The 19733-nt window shown below is 43.8% G+C and overlaps 1 protein-coding gene across 1 annotated transcript; it reads right to left on the bottom strand.

Annotated features, from left to right (window-relative positions):
* Positions 1–8351: 8351 nt before the first annotated feature.
* Positions 8352–10972, bottom strand: LOC138952566 (carbonyl reductase [NADPH] 1-like). The gene is made up of 4 exons (XM_070324253.1): positions 10610–10972; positions 10309–10322; positions 9821–10128; positions 8352–8655 (listed from the first exon to the last, which is right to left on the bottom strand). Exons 1-4 carry the CDS (start codon positions 10945–10947, stop codon positions 8371–8373), a joined length of 945 nt encoding a protein of 314 aa, XP_070180354.1. The 5' UTR covers positions 10948–10972; the 3' UTR covers positions 8352–8370.
* Between the last annotated feature and the right edge of the window lie 8761 nt (positions 10973–19733).

The following is a 19733-nucleotide window of genomic DNA, read 5'->3' as shown; positions in this document are numbered from 1 at the left end:
CACTTCCCCGGGTGTTACCCCCGCTTTAGATGAGATACCCAGTTGTATGCGCGTTTAGGTGTAACCAGCCACAAGGCAGAATGACCGAGGTCTTTAACCTGCCACTGTGTCGATACGGGGGTGGGACATGGATACTGAGCCTGTACATAAAGTTGACTCGTATCCGTCTTGGGCTGGATTCGAACCCGCGACCTTAGGATCACAAGTCCAGGGCTCTAGTACCTGAGCTACGCGGGCCCCCCGAAGTAATCTTCAATATTTTGTTTGTGTTTCAGTGGACGTGGGCTGGAGCGGTATTCTGGTCATCATAGCGGCCATCATGCAGATCGGGGTGGGCGTCTGCCTCCTGGTGCCCATGAAACGTGGACAAGTGGAGTTCCAGCAAGTTTGAACAAGACATGCCCGGGAATCAAGATGAAGCGAAAAGGATGGAATGAAAGAGAGAGAGAGAGAGAGAGAGAGAGAGAGAGAGAGAGAGAGAGAGAGAGAGAGAGAGAGAGAGAGAGAGAGAGAGAGAGAGAGAGAGAGAGAGAGAGAGAGAGAGAGAGAGAGAGGGTTACATCAGGATAAGGAATTGAGGTTGGGTTCAAAGTGTTTGCGAAATAAAATAAAAACAATAATAAAAACCAACAGAACAGATTATTCTAAACCAACACTTTTTGTAAAGTCCGTAACTTTTTGTTTCATTTAGCTAAATTACCACAAAACCGGGCACTGTTTTTGTGTATGTAAATTTAGAAGCTCACACTTTCCAATCTGATGTTGTCGTTTTGGGCTGTTTGTTTACTTGTTTGTTTTGTTTTTTACTCGGGGGATTTTGATGTAGTAACAAGTTGCACAATATGCTTTGCACGGCGTTCAAAGTTTATTAACGTCAAACAATAAAACAATATAACAAAAAAACAGTTTAATATACCGCTTTTTTATGGTTTGACAAAAATGAAATGAAAGTAATGGTGACAGAAGGTATTTGCTTAAGGCGCGCGCGCGCGCGTGCGCGCGCGCGCGCGCGCGTGTGTGTGTGTGTGTGTGAGTGTGTGTGTGTGAGTGTGTGTGTGTGTGATAGAATACCACAGATTTATTGTTATGATTATTATTATTATTATTGTTTAAGTTATTGAGACATCACAGTGCGCTGAGAGATTTATAGAGCAAATCGAGAAAATAAATTATTGTACGAAGCGCTACTCCCGTAAACCCTTCAACAGAGTGAAGCTCCTTTGGTGTCATTAGTTTTATTTTGCTTTTAACGACGAGCAGATAATATCTTACGTTTATTGTAAGTTAAAGAAATTTAATATTGGAGAACAAATTCCATTCGGCGGTTAGTTCAGTGTCCGTAACTAAAGACAAAAGAACTGGTCGGACAACAAAAGGGACTTTCCACAATTATTACGAAAAATCAAGCCTATCAAACAAGCTGCAGATAATTGGAATGTAATTATTGGTTATTTATTGACATCTGGCTCAAGTGATGTCATCTAAATTCACGCGGTTGAATCATATTTCTTGAATCTCTACTGTCACCGAACGAATTTGTTGCTGCGCACCGGGGCCACTGTGGGCTGCGCACCGGGGCACTATTTGTGCAATTGATGCTGCGCACCGCGGCCAGTAATACACGTGTTATTATGCTCCTTCAAAGTGTGTAGCATACTGTTTTCGGTTGCGACCGTACTTGAGGATCTTTGTTTGTTTGTCAGCTTGTCCCGAGGGGACACAACACTAGCTGTCGTCTGCTAGCTATTTTTTTCTTCACATTGTTACCTGCAGGGACCTCGGTTCCGCAAGGTCTATAGGCCTGTCCCTTACAAAATTGATTGAATAATGACCGCCCTCTTCAAGCACGACTGTCAATAAAAAATAAATATTTGAACATGCTTGAAGAGGACGGTCATTATGCAATCAAGAAGCCACTGATAAGCCCTTCCCCAGTATGTGGCAATCATCTATTGCTTTATTGAGAACATCGTCTACTCTTCTCGTAGTTCAATAACAATAACAATAATAGCACTTTATTGTCCATTAAAATAGTACATAAAAATGGAACATTTTCTTCCGCTGAGAGTTTTTGTAGTTCTTGTTCTCATTGTTTGCACTACACATGCGCGGGCAGGTACAGGCGCCCGCAGGTATATTTCCAGCGAAGATGGAGGCAATCTTATCCCACCAACGAATACTGAGATCGACTTTAAGAAATTTTCTTCCCGATAATACATGATAAAGAAGGATCCTTTGTTGCCAAACTATGGCTACAGTTGGGGACAGAAGTTGCCAAACGTTAGGAGGCCTACGTTGATCCGAATTTGGGTGGATTTCCGCGGATTTCTTTATTTCTGATTTTTATTGAATAAATGGAAGAACGCCAAAGTCTTTTCTCAAATAGGTACTCTTTCCAGTCACTTCATTCAGCGACAAAAAACGAATCTTCAATTGTTCATTCGAATGCACATCGACACTGTGTCCAATAACGTCCTGAACTCTTGAAATCTGAATTTGCAGTAGTAACATCTAAACTGATCCATTTGTTCACCTGCAAAGCAGAACAAACCCACTCTTAAAAAGGACAAAACGAACGAACGTCAGCGTCATTACCTTTCGTGTGTGTGTGTGTGTGTGTGTGTGTGTGTGTGTGTGTGGCTGAGACAGACAATACTTTATTCACTGTAGTACTGGCCCAGATGCGCAGCAAATTAGTGCCCAGGTCAGTATACAGCCCTCAAAACAGAGACATAGCCCGGTGCGCGGCAACAAAATCGTTCAATGACGCTAGAGATTCAAGAAATATGACTCAACCGCATGAATTTATATTACACCACTTGAGCAATAATTCATGTCAACAAATAACCAATAATTATATTCCAATTCTCTGCAGCTTGTTTGATAACCTTGATTTTCCGTAATGACTGTGGAAGGTCCGAATTTACACATACTTCACTGGCCCCGGTGCGCAGCACATAAGTGCCCCGGTGCGCAGCCCTCAAAATAGAGACATGGTGCGCAGCAACAAAATCGTTCAGTGACGGTAGAGATTCAACAAATATGATTCAACCGCGTGAAGTTAATAGACACCACTTGGGTCAGATGTCAACAAATAACCAATAATTACATTCCAATTATCTGCAGCTTGTTTGATAAGCTTGATTTTCTGTAATAACTGTGGAAAGTCAGAATTTGCACATAATTCACTGGAAAAGCATAAATAATCGAAGCTCAGAGTTCAGAATTGAATCGAGGGAAAGAATAAAATCGATGATGGGATGCTATAACACCTTAGGTCGAAGTACAAAGGCCAGTTACGTGATCATATGTCATTTTGGAGAAATCAGAGAAGATTTAGTGCAGAAACTCGCCTCTCGTGGCTCGGCCCCGGTGCGCAGCAAGTGGCCCCGGCTTTTTTCGGTGTGCAGCGGAGGTACCGGCGTGTAAAGTGTCACTGCATTTTAAAGATATATCTCTGGGTTTTCTTTTTCTTCGGCGTCAATGAGCGTATGACTGTGTCAGTAGTGCAACAAAAAAGAAGTCAGCTATGCGCGTTGTATGAATTTCAGTGTATTGTGTACACAGGTACAAAAATTACAGCGTCATTGGTTGTACTTTGAAGACGGATTTGTGTGAGGTTTCTGTGGTCCATGTACTTAGAGAGTTTGGCTTTTATAACGCGTCAAGTGTGTGCATTGCGTGTGGAATCAGATTTAAGAGATCGAACTGAAATAAATTATTTTTCAAATAACTAAAGGATGAAAATTACGTGCCCTGTGAGGATGACCCGGTGACACTCATTGGAAAACACTTTGTAAGTATTTTGTTTGTGTTTGTTTGTGTGTTTGTTGCGTTCGTTCTTTCTTTCTTTCTTTAATTCTTTCTTGTTTGTTTGATACTTTCTTTCTGTCTGTCGTTCTTTCTTTCTGGCTTTTTTTCTTTCTGGCTTTTTCTTTTCTTTCTGGCTTTTTTTTTTCTTACTTTCTTTCTAACAATTTTGCGAAGTGAACATGTAACGTAAACTCTTGATTTTCAGCGGTAAAATTACAACATTCTACACGCCCTGCCTGTATGCCTCTCTCTTAGTCCCCCCCCCCCTCTCTCTCTCTCTCTATCTCTCTGTCTCTCTCTCTCTCTGTCTATCTCTGTCTCTTTCTCTCTCTCTCTTTCTCTCTCTCTCTTTCTCTCTCTCTGTCTGTGTCAGTCTGTCTGTCTCTGTCTGTCTGTCTGTCTGTCTCCCTCTCTCCCTCTCTCTCTCTCTCTCTCTCTCTCTCTCTCTCTCTCCCTCTCTCTCTCTCGGTCTCTCTCTCTCTCTCTCTCTCTCTCTCTCTCTCTCTCTCTCTCTCTCTCTCCCTCTCTCTCTCTATCTCTCTCTCTCTCCCTGTCTGCCTGTCTGTCTGTCTCTCTCTCTCTCTCTCTCTCTCTCTCTCTCTCTCTCTCTCTCTCTCTCTCTCTCTCTCTCTCGCTTTCTTTAACTTTATTTTCTGATGTCGTCGTCACTGTTAGAACAGAATAACTGGCAAAGCATTGAAACAAACCATCCAACTACCGGTGTTAGAACAACAACTATGTTCCATTTTATTTCCAAACAATGCGATAACACAGAGAACGATCTTTCTCATCTTCGTCAACCAGTACACATTCATAGGTTCAGTCAAAAAGGGAACACCCCTCAATGACAGTTCCTCCCAACGCTCAGAACAGCTACAGGGGTACCTGTAACGAAGGGACCCCCCCCCCCCCCCAACCAGCCAAAAGTGTCCCAACATTGAAGACCTGTGCACTGTCATGGCAGGTATATTCTGGTCAAGATGATGAACGAAAGGACAACAGAAGGTGTTGGGGTGTCCTCGATTGGGATTGAGGTACCGCTGTCGTGGCCTTGCAAAGAAAACACAGAAGGGATGAAAATAAATGCCAAGGCTTATTTTATTGGACTATTTTTCAGTAATCATCTTGTCTGCAAAACTAAGCCTCTTTCCTTCTCGTCGGTGAAAGGCCGTGTCAGATTTCGATTAGCAATCTTCTTGTCTCATTTATATCTCGTAACCTTTAAGGGGATAGTGTGACGGGGTGGAGCAGGAGGAGGGGGGGAGTGACACAAGGGGTGGGATAGTGATACAACGGAGGAGGGTGGAGTAACACAGGGGGCGGGCGGTGGAAGAGAGTGACACAAGGGGTGGGATAGTGATACAACGGAAGAGGGTGGAGTAACACAGGGGGCGGGCGGTTCGAGAGAGTGACACAAGGGGTGGGATAGTGATACAGGGGTGGGGGTGAAATCGGTGGTGTGTGTGTGTGGGGGGGGGGGGTCACAGGGGGCGGGGGTGGGAGAGTGTCAAAGAGGGCGGGGGGAGGGGGGGGGGAGGGGGGGGGGGGGACACAGGGGGGGGGGGGGGGGGCAGGGGAGGGAGAGTGACCTAAATGGACATTGTTTCTGGAATTCCTTCCTGTGTCAACGATCGCCACTTATCTGTCCAGATTCTTGCATGCGATACGAGCATCCTTCCATATGGAGACACACGAGAATGAACAAATAGAAAGTGATTAGAAAGGAAGATATGAAAGATTGCTCTCATGCATGATCTCTTTTCGGTTACCACACAATGTGTGTGTGTGAGTGTGTGTGTGTGTGTGTGTGTGTGTGTGTGTGTGTGTGTGTGTGTGTGTGTGTGTGTGTGCGCGCGCGTGTGTGTGTGTGTGTGTGTGTGTGTATGTGTGTGGGTGTGTGTGCACAAATAAGCATGTTTTGGGGGTGAAGGTTTCTGATTGGAAAACGTGAATGTCCAAAATTAAATTTCCACGGATGGAAGTCTTTCTGCTGTTTACCAAAATAGCAACAACGATGGTAACAGCAACATCAACGGCGGTTCCAACAACAGCGGTAACAAGTACAACATTAACGACGACGGTAACAACAACGGAGACGACGAAAGCAAAGAACAAACATACTAATCTCAGTCCCTAAAACGTTACTCCGAACTTCTAGGTTTTACGTTTCTAGTATTGCTCGTGAACTGTTTATACCCGGTGTATCAAAACAGTTATAATGCCTAATTGCCTGGCAGTTAGATACGAGCTTGGTGTACATGCTTTGAGAGTTGCGCGGGGCGTAAAGTAATGGTTGGAAACAAGGAAAACAACTCGATGCTTCATTACTCCCTCAACTGACCGTTTAGCTTGTTGCCAGTACTGATCGGCTTTTTGGATGTTGACTGACCGAATGCCTGTACTGTATGAAGAAACTTTTGTTGTAACTCTACTGTGAGAAAAAAAATTCTGTGCGTGATCTCATTATACTTTGATTCTATATATCTACGTTATTGACAGCTAGGTCAAAATACAAGTCACTGTTTCGTTTTGTTCATAATTAAACGTTCCATACCTATTTGTTGTTGTTGTTTGTATTCAAAAGGGAAACTGTGCTTGTTGATACAGAAAACACCGAAACAATTTAACCACACGCACGCACGCACGCACGCACGCACACACGCACGCACACACACACGCACACAACCACACACACACACACAGGCACATATACACACACACACACACACACACACACACACACACACACACACACACACACACACACACACACACTCAGAGTGATGCAAGAGACACAGTGAGGCGTAGAAAGAGGTGACAAATAGGTGAAGACACCCACGCCTCTGTTGACCAGTAAGACGTATTGTGCCTTGTGGGGTATTTTCTGCTTGACCACAGATCACCAAATGCTTCATATAAACGATAGAGATCCGTGTTGCTGAACTTTGGGGTGAGTTTGTTTTGCGAGCTATTCTTTCAACAACTCGTTATATCCATTCAAAACAAACACAACATTCTGAAATTAAGTCACAATAAGTGTTTCTATTGGGTAAAATGAGTTTATTTACAGTAATATAGATAACAGTACATATACCTGGAATTTCGTTTTAATAAACCGAGAACAGGAACACGTTCAGGTCTTTTCTTGTGGTTTGCTCAGATCTTTCCTAAATGTTCAACTACCTCTTTTTCCACAGTGGATTCAGGTCTTTCTAAAATGTTTATACAATTTATACAATTAACCGTTTCCCAAGAGCTGCGTACAAAAGGTTACATATACGGTCTCTCCAACTGCCATCCAACCCCCACCCCCCTATTTTCATCTAGATAGTTCCTCAAATGTGATGACTTTGCAGTACTGTAAAATTGGTATCCATATCTTTCTCTAAACGTCACCCATATTTTTCTCCCGAAAGGATGACCTTTTGGCACTGTTAATTTCTTCACAGTTTTTCAAGATCGCGCTCCTTTTTCTATAACGAGGACGACCTTCAAACGGCATGACCTTGATGTTTAGTGTGAGCTGTCATCTCACCCCATGGGTCATCCACAGTACATATCTTCCCCCAAAGAGCCACCCAGATCAGCCTTCGAAAGAAATGATAATGCGTCACTGCAAATAACTTTCTCCGAAGGTCATCAATATATTTTCCGAAAGATCCATATCTTTCGTCAAGCGTCATCAACATATTTCCCAAACAATATTTTTCCCACAAGGGTCATCCAAATCCTTTCCGCAAAGTTTATTCATTTATGTTACACCTGGGTCATCAATCTCTTCTCCCCAAACGTCATCAATATCTCTTCCCCTGAGAACATCCACGCCCCACCCCCCCCCCCCCCCAACTCCCCCTTCCAAAGCGCTATCCCGATCATTCTTCGAAAATACAGCTGTTATACACCACGAGCTGCCACCTATCTCCCCAAACGTCCTCAATATCTCTTTTCTCCAAAGACCATCCATGCCGCCCCATCCCCCCCCATCCCCCTCACCGCCCACCGTCCCTCCCCCCCCCCCCCACCCCCCAGGGGCCACCCAGATCATCCTTCAAAAAGGGTGACCGTGCAGTAATGCACGAGCTGTCATCTAAGGTCATCAATATCTTCTCCCTAAACGTCCTCAATACCTTTTTTCTCTAAAGATCACCCGTACCCCGCCCCCCCTACCCCCCCTCCCCCCACCACCATCCCGCCCGCCCTAAGCTCTATCCAGATCATCCTTCAAAAGGGGTGACTTTGCAATACTGCATGACTTGTCATCTAGCTCATCAATATCTTCCCCCAAAACGTCCTCAATCTCTTTTCCCAAAAAATCATCCATGCCCCCAACCCGCACCCCCCCCCCCCTCAACCCGCACCCCCCCCCCCCCCTCCCAAGCGCTATCCAGATCATCCTTCAAAAGGATGACTTTGCAGTAATGCACGAGCTGTCATCTAAGGTCATCAATATCTTTTCCCCCAAAGACCATCCATTCCCCCCCCCTCAACCCACCTACCCCCCCCCCCCCCACACACACACAAAAGTTCCCACGAAAAAAACCACCTACGCCATCCAGATCATCCTTCAAAAGGGATGACCTTGCGATACTGCACGAGCTGGCCGGCGGGCTGGGAGGAGCCGGGTAGAGTGGCCAGCCATACCACGTCCACTGCCGCCTCGTCCGGCATCTTGGCCTGGTCAGCCCCAAACTTGTTTTCCTTGTCCAGGCAGGGTCTGGACACGTCTGTCATCATCCAGCCCGGACACACGGCGTTGACCAGCAGGCCTGGGTACCTCTGGGGCTCGCTTCGCGTCTGCTGGTCAAGGATTCGGGCCAGCTCCACCAGACCTATCTTGCTCACCTGAAATGTTGGGGTGTTGGTTGCAGGTGGTGTTTGCATTGCCATTGATTCGAACAATGTTGTTGTTTTTTGGGATTCATTTGACATATTCGTTATAATATCTTTACTTTAATAATTGTGAAACAAAACCAAGCGTACGGCATATAGTTGTAAAGGGGAGTGGGGTGTGTGGGGAGGGAGTAGGTAGTGAACAATTAGTTTGTAATTGCGTCCAGCAGTCAACTCGGGTAAGAAATCTGAATCGGAAGAATTCAAAAATCACCGTCCTGCCCGCGTACACGGTCATGTTAACCGCCAAATATCTGCCCAGAGTCTTACTGTGAACAAGAGCATCTTGTACTTGAACACATGCCTGAAATCAACAGTCTCACTGCTTTCTAGGTCTGTGCATAATAGGTTTTGTTGTTGAATTGATTAAGCCTATTGACATTTACGGACGGGCGCAGTGGCGTGGTGGTAAGACGTCGGCCTCCTAATCGGGAGGTCGTGAGTTCGAATCCCGGTCGCTACTGCCTGGTGGGTTAAAAGTGGAGATTTTTCCGATCTCCCAGGTCAACTTATGTGCAGACCTGCTAGTGACTTAACCGTACCCCCTTCGTGTGTACACGCAAGCACAAGACCAAGTGCGCACGGAAAAGATCCTGTAATCCATGTCAGAGTTCGGTGGGTTATGGAAACACGAAAATACCCAGCATGCCTACTCAGCGAAAGCGAAGTGAAGCTGACTATGCTCTCAGAGTATAGTGTGGGGAACCCAAATGGGCAAACGAGCTCACACGTAACCAGAAAATTCTGGAACGCTGAAGAAGAAGAAGACATTTACGGAATTAATTCACATCGTAGCATAATAATGATACCCTGAAAGTTTCGCCATTAATTTTAGGTTCATGACTGGTAGTAAGCCTAAGTAGTAAAATGTCCTCCAAACTGATATGTTCATACATGCTTAACGTCTTTTCTATACTTCAATTAAAAAATAAATTACGTTACGTTAAAAAAAAACATTAGGAGAAAAATATACACGCGATTTGTTTTCAGCTTTTTATTTTAATTTTTTTTAGGGGGAGGGAGAATTAAATTAAATTATGCACAGAACTACACATCAGTGAGGCTGTTGATTTCAGGAGTGTGTCCAAATAAAAGATGCTCTAGTGTACCACCGTACCTTGTTTCCCCAGTCAGGCCAGCCTTTCTGCTCAGCGTCTCCGGCCTTAAGGTCACGCAGGTAGTCGTCCAGGAGGTTGTTGAGGTCCTCCACACCCATGGAGTCCGTGGCCAGGAACTTCTTCCTGAGGTCAGGGCCCAGGTGCACGAGCTGTCCGAACCCACTGGACACGACCAGCAGACGACCGTCAGGTCGGAACAGGGGCAGGAGAGTTGTGCACAGTTCTGCGTTGCCTTTGTTGTTCGTTCTGGTGACACATACATTGCTTGATGTTAGGCCAAAGAATCTTAAACAAATGAGGCAGAACGCTGCTTAGAGATCTGATACGAGGGGTGTTCTGTGAGTGCTTAGACTCCAAGCTCCTGGCAATGCCTCATGATTTTCACAATGACGTATGTATATTGCAATCTTTCATCGGCGATGACACAAAAGTGATCAAAATGCAGACGACATGTGTAATAGAGTAAGAGGTGAGAGTTATTCGGAACCAGTCTCCTGGCTCCTGAGAAAATAACAAGCATTGAAATTAACAAGCGACTTTCAGCCTCACTTGGTTTCATTCGAATGCATTTAGAGCGCTAGCTTCTCTTTATTTATTACATCTCTTTACGTGCGTGCGTGCGTGCGTGCGTGCGTCCATGCGTGCGTGCGTGTGTGCATGCGTGCGTGCGTCCGTGCATGCGTGAGTGCGTGCGTGAGTGCGTGCGTCCGTGCATGCGTCCGTGTGTGCGTTCGTGCGTGTGGTTAGGCGTAACCAGCCACCTGCACTCAATTCATCAAGCGACTCACCTTATAGCCTCCTCAACCTGCTCGTAACGCATACCGGGAGAGAACGGGATCGACCCGTTCGCTATCAGCACGTCCAGCCCGCCGTGCTCTTTCTTCACGTGTTCCGCAAACCCCCTGATGCTCTCCCCATACGCTAGGTCCAGCTGATGGTACCGTGGGTTCAAACCCTCGCCTTTGAGCTGCTCCAGGGCCGCGCGGCCCCTCCCCTCGTCCCTGGCGGTCAGGTAGACAACCCCCGGGAAGCCTGACTTGCACAGGATTCGAACCAACGAGAGACCAAAACCTTTGTTGCCTCCTGTCACCACTGCTACCTTGTCGTTGGTGTTTCGCTGTGACATCTTCGTTCAGTGTCTGTTAAGTGACTTTTTGTGTGAATGGACTGTAAATAATGTTATGCTATTGTTCCCCCCCCCCCCCCCCCCCCCCCCCCCGGTAATGATTGTACGGCGCTTTGAGCAGGGTTTAACCGGAACCCTGGATTTACGCGCTTTATAAATATTATGCATTATTATCATTATTATTATTATTATTATTATTGTCCATCGTTCGGGCTGTTTTCTGGCGATTGTTGGGACTTTTCTGACAAATGTTGAACTGACAAATGTTCGGACCCTTTTCTGGCGAGTGTTTGGGTCGTTATCTGACGAATATTGAGAACTTTTCTAGCATGTTCTCGGAACATTAAATATTAAGACCTGTTTGTTTTTTAAAGCATGTTCCGGCGAATATTCTGGCTGTGACCGGCAAATGTAAGGATCCTTTCTGGCGGGTGTTTTGACTGCCGAATATTAGGACCTTTTTCTGGCATTTTCCGGCGAATATCGTGGCTGTGTCGGCAAATGTTGGGACCGGTTTTTTGGCGGGTATTCTTTTCACGTGCGTTTTTTCTGCAAATTGTACGGTCTTTTTCCCGCGAATGGTTTGGCCAGTGTCTGCATTTTTTGTGGGGTGAATGCAGTGATGTTCAGTGATATGCCGCGGTGTAAATTGATATGCACGATTGACTGAAGACTGTAGCCGGAACCCTATAGCAGTCTCGGACGCGCTACGCACCTTCGATTTGAACTTTTGAATTCTAAGTGCACCTCCCCTCCCCCCCCCCCCCCCCCCCCCCCCCCCCCCGCGCATCCTTACAAACGAAATGATCCAGAAGCGTGATATCGTTCATAATCATTTTCAAACTTCCGTCCCCTTGATGAAGTACATGCTGTTGTCGTCAACTCTCTCTCTCTCTCTCTCTCTCTCTCTCTCTCTCTCTCTCTCTCTCTCTCTCTCTCTCTCTCTCTCTCTCTCTCTCTCTCTCTCCACCCTCTCTCTCTCTCTCTCTCTCTCTCTCTCTCTCTCTCTCTCTCTCTCTCTCTCTCTCTCTCTCTCTCTCTCTCTGTGAATAGTTTTTCTGCTTTTTGTTTGTTCATGTTTTACTTTTATGTTTATCTTTTGTAATTGTTTATATATATATATATATATATGTATAAGATTAGAGTAGTCCTTCTATGGGCGAAGGCTGGTTGAAAAGAAGCTCGTTTATATTGCTTATGCCACAACCCTCGTAAAATAAAATTTGATTTGATTTGATTTGATTTGATTTCTCTCTCTCTCTCTCTCTCTCTCTCTCTCTCTCTCTCTCTCTCTCTCTCTCTCTCTCTCTCTCTCTCTCTCTCTCTCTCTCTCTCTCTCTCTCTTTTTTTTCGCACAGACCTCAGGCAACATATTGTCTACGAGTTAAAATGTCACACTAAACTGAATAATTGACAAAATGGTCTCCGTTGATCGTTGCTACTAATACTCTCTCTCTCTCTCTCTCTCTCTCTCTCTCTCTCTCTCTCTCTCTCTCTCTCTCTCTCTCTCTCTCTCTCTCTCTCTCTCTCTCTCTCTAGCTCTCTCTCTCTCTACATCTTTCTGTCCAACCCGTAGAATCGTCGGTACCCTAACTATTCAATCTATTCTGTGAAATTCTCAAACCCCAACCTTATCCACCCCACTCGGCTCCTCCGACAAAATGCAGGTAAAAAGAAAAAAACAATTCTTTCAGCTTGCAACGAACTTTCTTGACCCTGCCCCATCATCAACCGTCTTGAAGAAGATTTGTAGGACATCGAAACTAATTGCAGTTCTTCTCACAATTGAACTTGGAACCACGTATAATGGTTTCTCTGATTGAATCACAGCTGAGCGCGAAGAACGCATTATGTGGCAAGATTTAAAGGACATCGATTGAACACCTTCACTCACGATGTCTGCTCTTTTAATTTGACTTTTGTATCCAAAGCGTCAAGTGTTAAATGACCTTCAGTGCACACTGCGCCCTTGCAGTTCCACTTGTGTGGCCTGAAGAAAGCGTTCAATCTGCTATTCAGTTGTTCAAACTATGGATTTGCGAGAACGTCGGTAATGCTGTTTGAAAAGGTAAACGGTAGAATGTAATAGGAAGCCGTGATGGATCAATTTCAGTGCAATGTATTCATGATTTTTTTTTTAAATTTATGAGTACACCTTTGTGTGTTTTGGACGTATTCAACAGTTGCCTTTTCTGCACCAATGCCATAAATTGTGTTTCAAAGAAACGGGTTGTAAGGTCGTCGTTTGACAGAACAATTATTGTTGACAAAGCAGCGACCTGGATTTGACGCTTCACACATTGCCGATTAACGTCCTCTACGCGCAGCTTGTTACGTGCGAATAGACACTGGCGAATGCACCTTTGAGACGGCAAATTATTCTGCTGTGTTGTATTAATTGTAATCTGTGATTTCTTTATACTAACGTATGGCTTGTAACATCATGTCAATGTTATCTTCCTGCCCAGTCAACCAAAGGATTTTACCCATGCAAAGAAGGCCATGGCTGATATTATTTTCAAATAAAATGTGTTGAGATATAAAAGGAAAAAATTGTCCCAAAAAGCTTTTCAAAATTCCCAAAGAGCACGTGAATGTGATAATGTCTTTGCCTTTTTTGTGTGAAAATGCCTCTTACGCTCGTATACTTGGGTTCATAAGAAAGCAGCAGTTTTGTTTGTATTCTTTTGTATTGTGACCATAACGCAGTAATCGCATTTGATATTTTTATTGCTCACCTTCTTTCATATATTTCTTTGCTGACATGGATTCAGCTTACGAACACGATACACAAAAGCAATAGGAACCGCTGGCTTTTCTCTTCAATTTTGCACGAATGTTTGAAATCAATATATTCGTGGCACACACTTTTCTCGAGTGTAACCAAGTTAATTATTCTCCTGAAAATGCGGACTGTCTCTATTTCAACAATTGACCTGTGTACTAATAATTCTGCGGGCAAAATTTAATACTATCATGTTCACAGTTATAATAGAGATTGCCGATTCATTGCAACACAAAGCAGACCAGGGCCTTAAATTAATCATTTTTCGCTGAGCAAAGTCCCACAATACTAAACAGAACGAGGTCACACTTCGGTGATTTTGTTCACACCTCAACAGGTTTCGCTCTTTATCGGCTCGGAAAAATAATGTCTGTCTACCGACGGAAGGAATGCAGTAATTGCTTGAACGTGCTTCATGAGCGACCTTCGTTTCAAGGAGTAGCAATACTCTAGGTTGTGATTTGGCCAGAGATAAAGCTACCGTGAGTGCAGGTGTCGTTTCCGTACTTATTAACAGAACAGGTTTGATTATTGAAATTGATATCGGATTCGTGTGTATCCTGGGAGCACCATTGAATACAGTGGAACCCCCTATTAAGACCCCCAGTTTAAGACTCCCTCCTTTTTAAGACCCTGTGGTTTTTTTCAGACTTTCTGTACATAACCTCTGTAAATGACCCCCATTTTACGGCTCCCTCCTTGTAAGACCCGACTTTCTCACATTTTTGGAGGTCTTAAAAGGAGCGGGGGGGGGGGGGGGAGGGGGGGGGTTCCACTGAACAAGCAAAAACATTATACGGGAGAGGGAAGGGGGTGTATTATAGGACACAATAAGGAGTGTATAATACAAACACTTCAAAGCATTTCTCCACAAAAGGGAAAAGAATACCCGAGAGTACATTAACTTTTGCCGTCGTCAAAGTAAACAAAGAGTGCAGGTGGTATTTGGCCTTTTGACATTGAATATTTGAAATGATATTAGTTATTGTGTACCTTTCTGAACCAAGTCTACACATGGGAAAGGCTTGAAACTTGAACATCTCCCACTCAGGCAGGACTAGATGACGGCAACACTTGAGTACATGTAAAAAATACAAGATACAACGTGTAACATTTCAACAAGTAAAGTGACTTCGTTGAGATGCGACATTTCATCAAACAGTATACGCTGATTGTAGGGTAAGTGTCTGTACCGAGTTTGCTCAGCACTGCATAGCTACTGACAAACTTCTTCAGACTTTCGTTTGATGCTGCAAATACATAAGAAACGTTTGACTGGAGAACAAAAACTACAACAAGTAAACAACAAGAACAAACAAACACGAACTATACCAGTAGAAAGATTGACACGTTTTAGTATTTGCTTACCCATCAATGATTGTTAGATCCAAAGTTGTAGGGCATTCAAAGATTAACGGAATGGATGTGACAGGCATTGACATACAGAAATTATCTCAAACTTTGAATTAAGCATGAGGCAGGTTTCACGGTAATCAGACTCTTTGATGTGTGTAAACTTTGCCTTCAAATTACTTGCTTACTGTGTTGATTTTCATCATTTTTTCTGCTTGGCATGAGTAAGTATGGTATTTGCAATACAAAAAAATAAATAAAAGCTAAAATGTTTGTGTTTGAGCAATTATTTGAGCGCGTTTTTCGAAGCGAACGTGTGAATCCTGACAGACACCATTTCCTTCTGTCACATGACCCCATCTCAAAGTGTGATTCAACAGACACAAAAATAACACACAAAACTTATGATAATGGGGTTATTAATTCAATTAATACACAAGGTTAGTCTCTGACTAGATAAAATAGGGAAACAATATCAAATGGGAGCATAAAACCGTTTCTGGAAAAATGTTCAATCACCACCGAAAGTGTCTGTCAGTAAAAAAAACACGTGCTTTGTTTGCAAAGCAAAGCCTAATTTTACACATCGCGTGCTTTTGTCTGTTATTCTTGCTTGTGAACATCATTTTATTGATGTTCTTCACTGGAAAGCAGGTGTATCATCAACAGTATCACAAAATCGCAAAGAATGAACATTTTTGTTGTGATCCGACCGGTGTCTGTAGACTGAATCACACGTTCGGCAAACTTCGTTTTTAACGGAAATAACCGAGCCTTTAATCGGAAACGACGTTTCAACCGCTTCATATCGTCTGCAGGAAGAAAAAGAGGAATGCGATACCCAGTGAGTAAAACATTTAATCGTTTTTAGTGCCTTTTGATCAAGTTTTGTTGCGTCTGTCAGCAACGTTCGTCAACCCAACGTTCGGCACAGCGACGCACGCATACGGATTTGCAGCGTTTGCATTCGGAAAGTGAGGGATTTGTGAGTTCGTTTGCATAATTTCAATCGCTAGTAGGTTTTCCCTTCGTCTCCCATTCTTGTGTGTACATGTTATTGGCATTTCATTGTGTAAATTGAAAGTTTGTGAGTAACAGTAGTAAAATCTGTCGAACGTTGGCAACGCTGACAGACGGAAATATCGAACGTTGCCTTCAATGACAGACTGGCTTGGCGATCGTACTTTCGATTCGTAGGAACACAATATATAGAGACAACAATGTGCGCTCGTTACCACAACGGTCATGAACCGGTGTAACACAAAATTTTTACTCCACGAAAAATTGACTCGGACGGAGTAAACTTCCAGTAAAAATCTTGTACGAAAAAAGAACTCACAAGGAACTAAATTTTTACTCCCCAAATATTTACTCCCAGTAAACATCTCGTACGAGAAACTTAGGGCCTACTCCTTCGTTTATAATTCGCGCAATATCCCATTTACGTGCAATCCCGTTTTGCCGCCGTCCCATTTTGGCGACATTTAACAAGCCAAGCGTCATTTTACTCCCGCATCCCATTTTGGCGCAATCCCGTTTCGCCGCTATCCCATTTTTTTGAATTTTTTTTTCTTTTTACATTTAGTCAAGTTTTGACTAAATGTTTAACATAGAGGGGGAATCGAGACGAGGGTCGTGGTGTATGTGTGTCTGTGTGTGTGTGTGTGAGTGTGTGTGTGTGTGTGTGTGTGTGTGTGCGTGTGTGTGTGTAGAGCGATTGAGAGTAAACTACTGGACCGATCTTTATGAAATTTGACATGAGAGTTACTGGGTATGATATCCCCGGACGTTTTTTTCAGTTTTTCGATAAATTTCTTTCATGACGTCATATCCGGCTTTTTTTTTTAAAGTTGAGGCGGCACTGTCACATCCTCATTTTTCAATCAAATTGATTGAAATTTTGGCCAAGCAATCTTCGACAAAGGCCGGACTTCGGTATTGCATTTCAGCTTGGTGGCGTAAATATTAGTTTATGACTTTGGTCATTAAAAATCTGAAAATTGTAATTAAAATTATTTTTTTATAAAACGATCTAAATGTACGTTCATCTTATTCTTCATCATTTTCTGATTCCAAAAACATATAAATATGTTATATTCGGATTAAAAACAAGGTCTGAAAATTAAAAATATAAAAATTATTATCAAAATCAATGGACGTCTACCCACAACACGCCACTGGATGCCGCGTGGTGCCAGTCGTGAAAACCAGGTTCTTTGTCCTACAGTGAGACATTCAAGTTGGGGACTTTGTGACCGCTGACTTTGTCAGCATGGATGGAAAGGTGGAGAGATACAGGGCGGTGATCATCCCCAAGTCAACCCATTTCCCCGATGGGCCAGATCGAGAGGATCGAGATCTGTGTGAAGTGTTTGCGCGCAAAAGACAATGGGAGATACTATGTCTTTCCTAATGTTGATGACATTTCATGCTTGCCAATGGCTCAGATAAAAAAAAATCCCACCAACGAACCATGAACAACAGGGGGGATTACTATTTTGACATGTGACCAAGTCTCATTTGAGCGTTCACAGTGTTACCTGAGAATAGCACACCCCCTTGAATTGGGACCAAAGAAAAAGCGTTGTATATATGCATTTTTGAATGCTTTTCTAAAGTCATAAGTTCATTTGTGAAAAAAATAAATTTTTAGGGATTGTTTTGCTGAATGCATGCAGTTAAGAAATTGACCCCGTTTTCAAATTTAGGGGGTAGGGTTGCCCCATAGCCCACGTATGTCTGTGTGACTGTGTCAAATATCAATCTACTTTGCGTACAAACTGTATAGATGTTTGTTTTTCGATTTTAGAATGATTTCTTAAGCTGGTTAGAACTTCTGAGGTCTACAGGAAACGATAAAGATAAAAAATGTACAAAATATAAGTAGCGTCCTTCATCTTACCATTGTTCTGATCAATACTGTCCCTTTATTTGCAAGTTAACCGTTTTTATTAATGTGTTCAAGGAGTATGTTAAAAATTATTATCAATGGTTGCTTTAAACAGCACCTTTGGGCAGTTATTATGCACTGAAGTTGTAAAAGCATGTTTTGGGGGTTTTAGGATATAGCGTCTTGGAACGCCAATCATCTTGGAAATACGAATGTTCATATAATTTTTTTTACTGTTTTGGATAGATAAAAAGTTGAACTCTTGGTGCAAACTGTTTTTTGGCCCCTGTTTGACTATTTATTATTTTGGAATATTGTGTGTGAGAGGGAAACTGCAATCCTCAATATCATGAAACGTGCCATGACTAATCATAGTCGTAACACCCGACAGACTAGTCTGTCAAGATATAAAATAGGAGAAAGTAAATAACCGGCGCTTAAGAGTGTTGTCTGCTTCTTGGAAACGACAAGGGTGCAAAATGCTAAAGTTAGCAGCCAAGAACTTCTCTAATGACGAGAGTTCGACGCGGACAAAGCTGATATGAAAGACAGTCAGGGCAACCTCTTGAGGGTGTCGCATGCTGCTTGGAAATGACAATGGGGCAACCGGCGAAAATGAGTAGCAAAGGAACTCAGGGTCCAGGCTTCCTTTCGTGTGGCTAGCGTTTTCTGGGCAACAGAGAACAGCTCAATTCACAGTGTTGTGACGGATTTTCTCGTAGTCAGTCGTCGATTTTAAAGATACCGAAGTCCGCGCGTACACGGTCATGTTCAGCGTCACAGATATGTCCAGACCCCTGAGCTAAGAATGCTACCATAAATTTGCAGCTATCAGAAAGGCAGGTCCAGTGTTGTTCCAGGGGAGGGGGTCTTAAATGGGAGGTCCCACTGTATCTATCACTGTGCTTCTCTCCAAAGTGTAGAGAATAACATTCTGTACCGTGAAAACACAGTACACTGACCTCACCAAGTGTCCTGCAATTGTTCTAGTAAGCAGTCATATGAGCGGGGGGTAGGTGGGTGGGGGAGGGGGGGGGGTGTATGTACGTGTGGAGAGGGAGGGGCTCTGTTGACCAACGGACGCATTAAAAGCCAGTCAGTATCCCAGAAGTTCTGTACTCGGTGGCCATTAAAACGCCTTCTCCATATTTAATTTATTAAGCTGACCAGTCCTGAAATCACTTCGAAGGACGTGCTTCTTTTTTGTGGTGGATTAGTGCCGTGTGTGTTGGAAACCTTTGTACGCCCTATCATATAAGAGGCCTTGTTAACCCGTGATTTGTACAAATGTAAAAACATTTTACAAATCACGTCGAACCTAAAACCGCGATTTGTAAAAATGTAAAAAATATCGCATTCCACAAAGTAATGCATTTTTCATCATTTATGCCTTTGACCCCGTCCGGGGCATAGGCCGCCAACAAGAGCTCGCCAGGCACTCCGATCCTGGGCCAATCTCTTCAGTTGTCTCCAGGTGTAGCCGATGTGTTTCACCTCTGCCTCCAAGTCACGACGCCAGGTGTTTCTCGGCCGGCCTCGTCTCCTCTTGCCCTGCGGGTTCCATGTGAGGGCCTGTCGCGTGATGCTGGTTGTCGTCTTGCGGAGTGTGTGGCCAATCCACCGGAAGCGTCTTTGCAGAATGTCCTGTTCTACGGATAACTGTTTTGTTCGCTGCCAAAGGTCTTTGTTGCTGATGGTGTCAGGCCAGCGAATTCGGAGGATTCTTCTGAGGCAGGTGTTAATGAAGGTCTGGATTTT

This window comes from Littorina saxatilis, linkage group LG17 (genome assembly GCF_037325665.1).
Source record: "Littorina saxatilis isolate snail1 linkage group LG17, US_GU_Lsax_2.0, whole genome shotgun sequence".
Lineage (NCBI taxonomy): Eukaryota > Metazoa > Mollusca > Gastropoda > Littorinimorpha > Littorinidae > Littorina > Littorina saxatilis.
Note: the sequence above shows the minus strand (reverse complement) of the source record. Positions and strands in the feature narration are given on the sequence as shown.

Excerpts from the sequence above, each read along its gene's own strand:
- LOC138952566 (XM_070324253.1), bottom strand. The coding sequence starts at position 10,947 with ATGTCACAGCGAAACACCAACGACAAGGTAGCAGTGGTGACAGGAGGC. Across the intron at positions 8,656-9,820 it reads GGCCTGACTGGGGAAACAAG|GTGAGCAAGATAGGTCTGGT; the intron begins GTACGGTGGTAC and ends CCAACATTTCAG.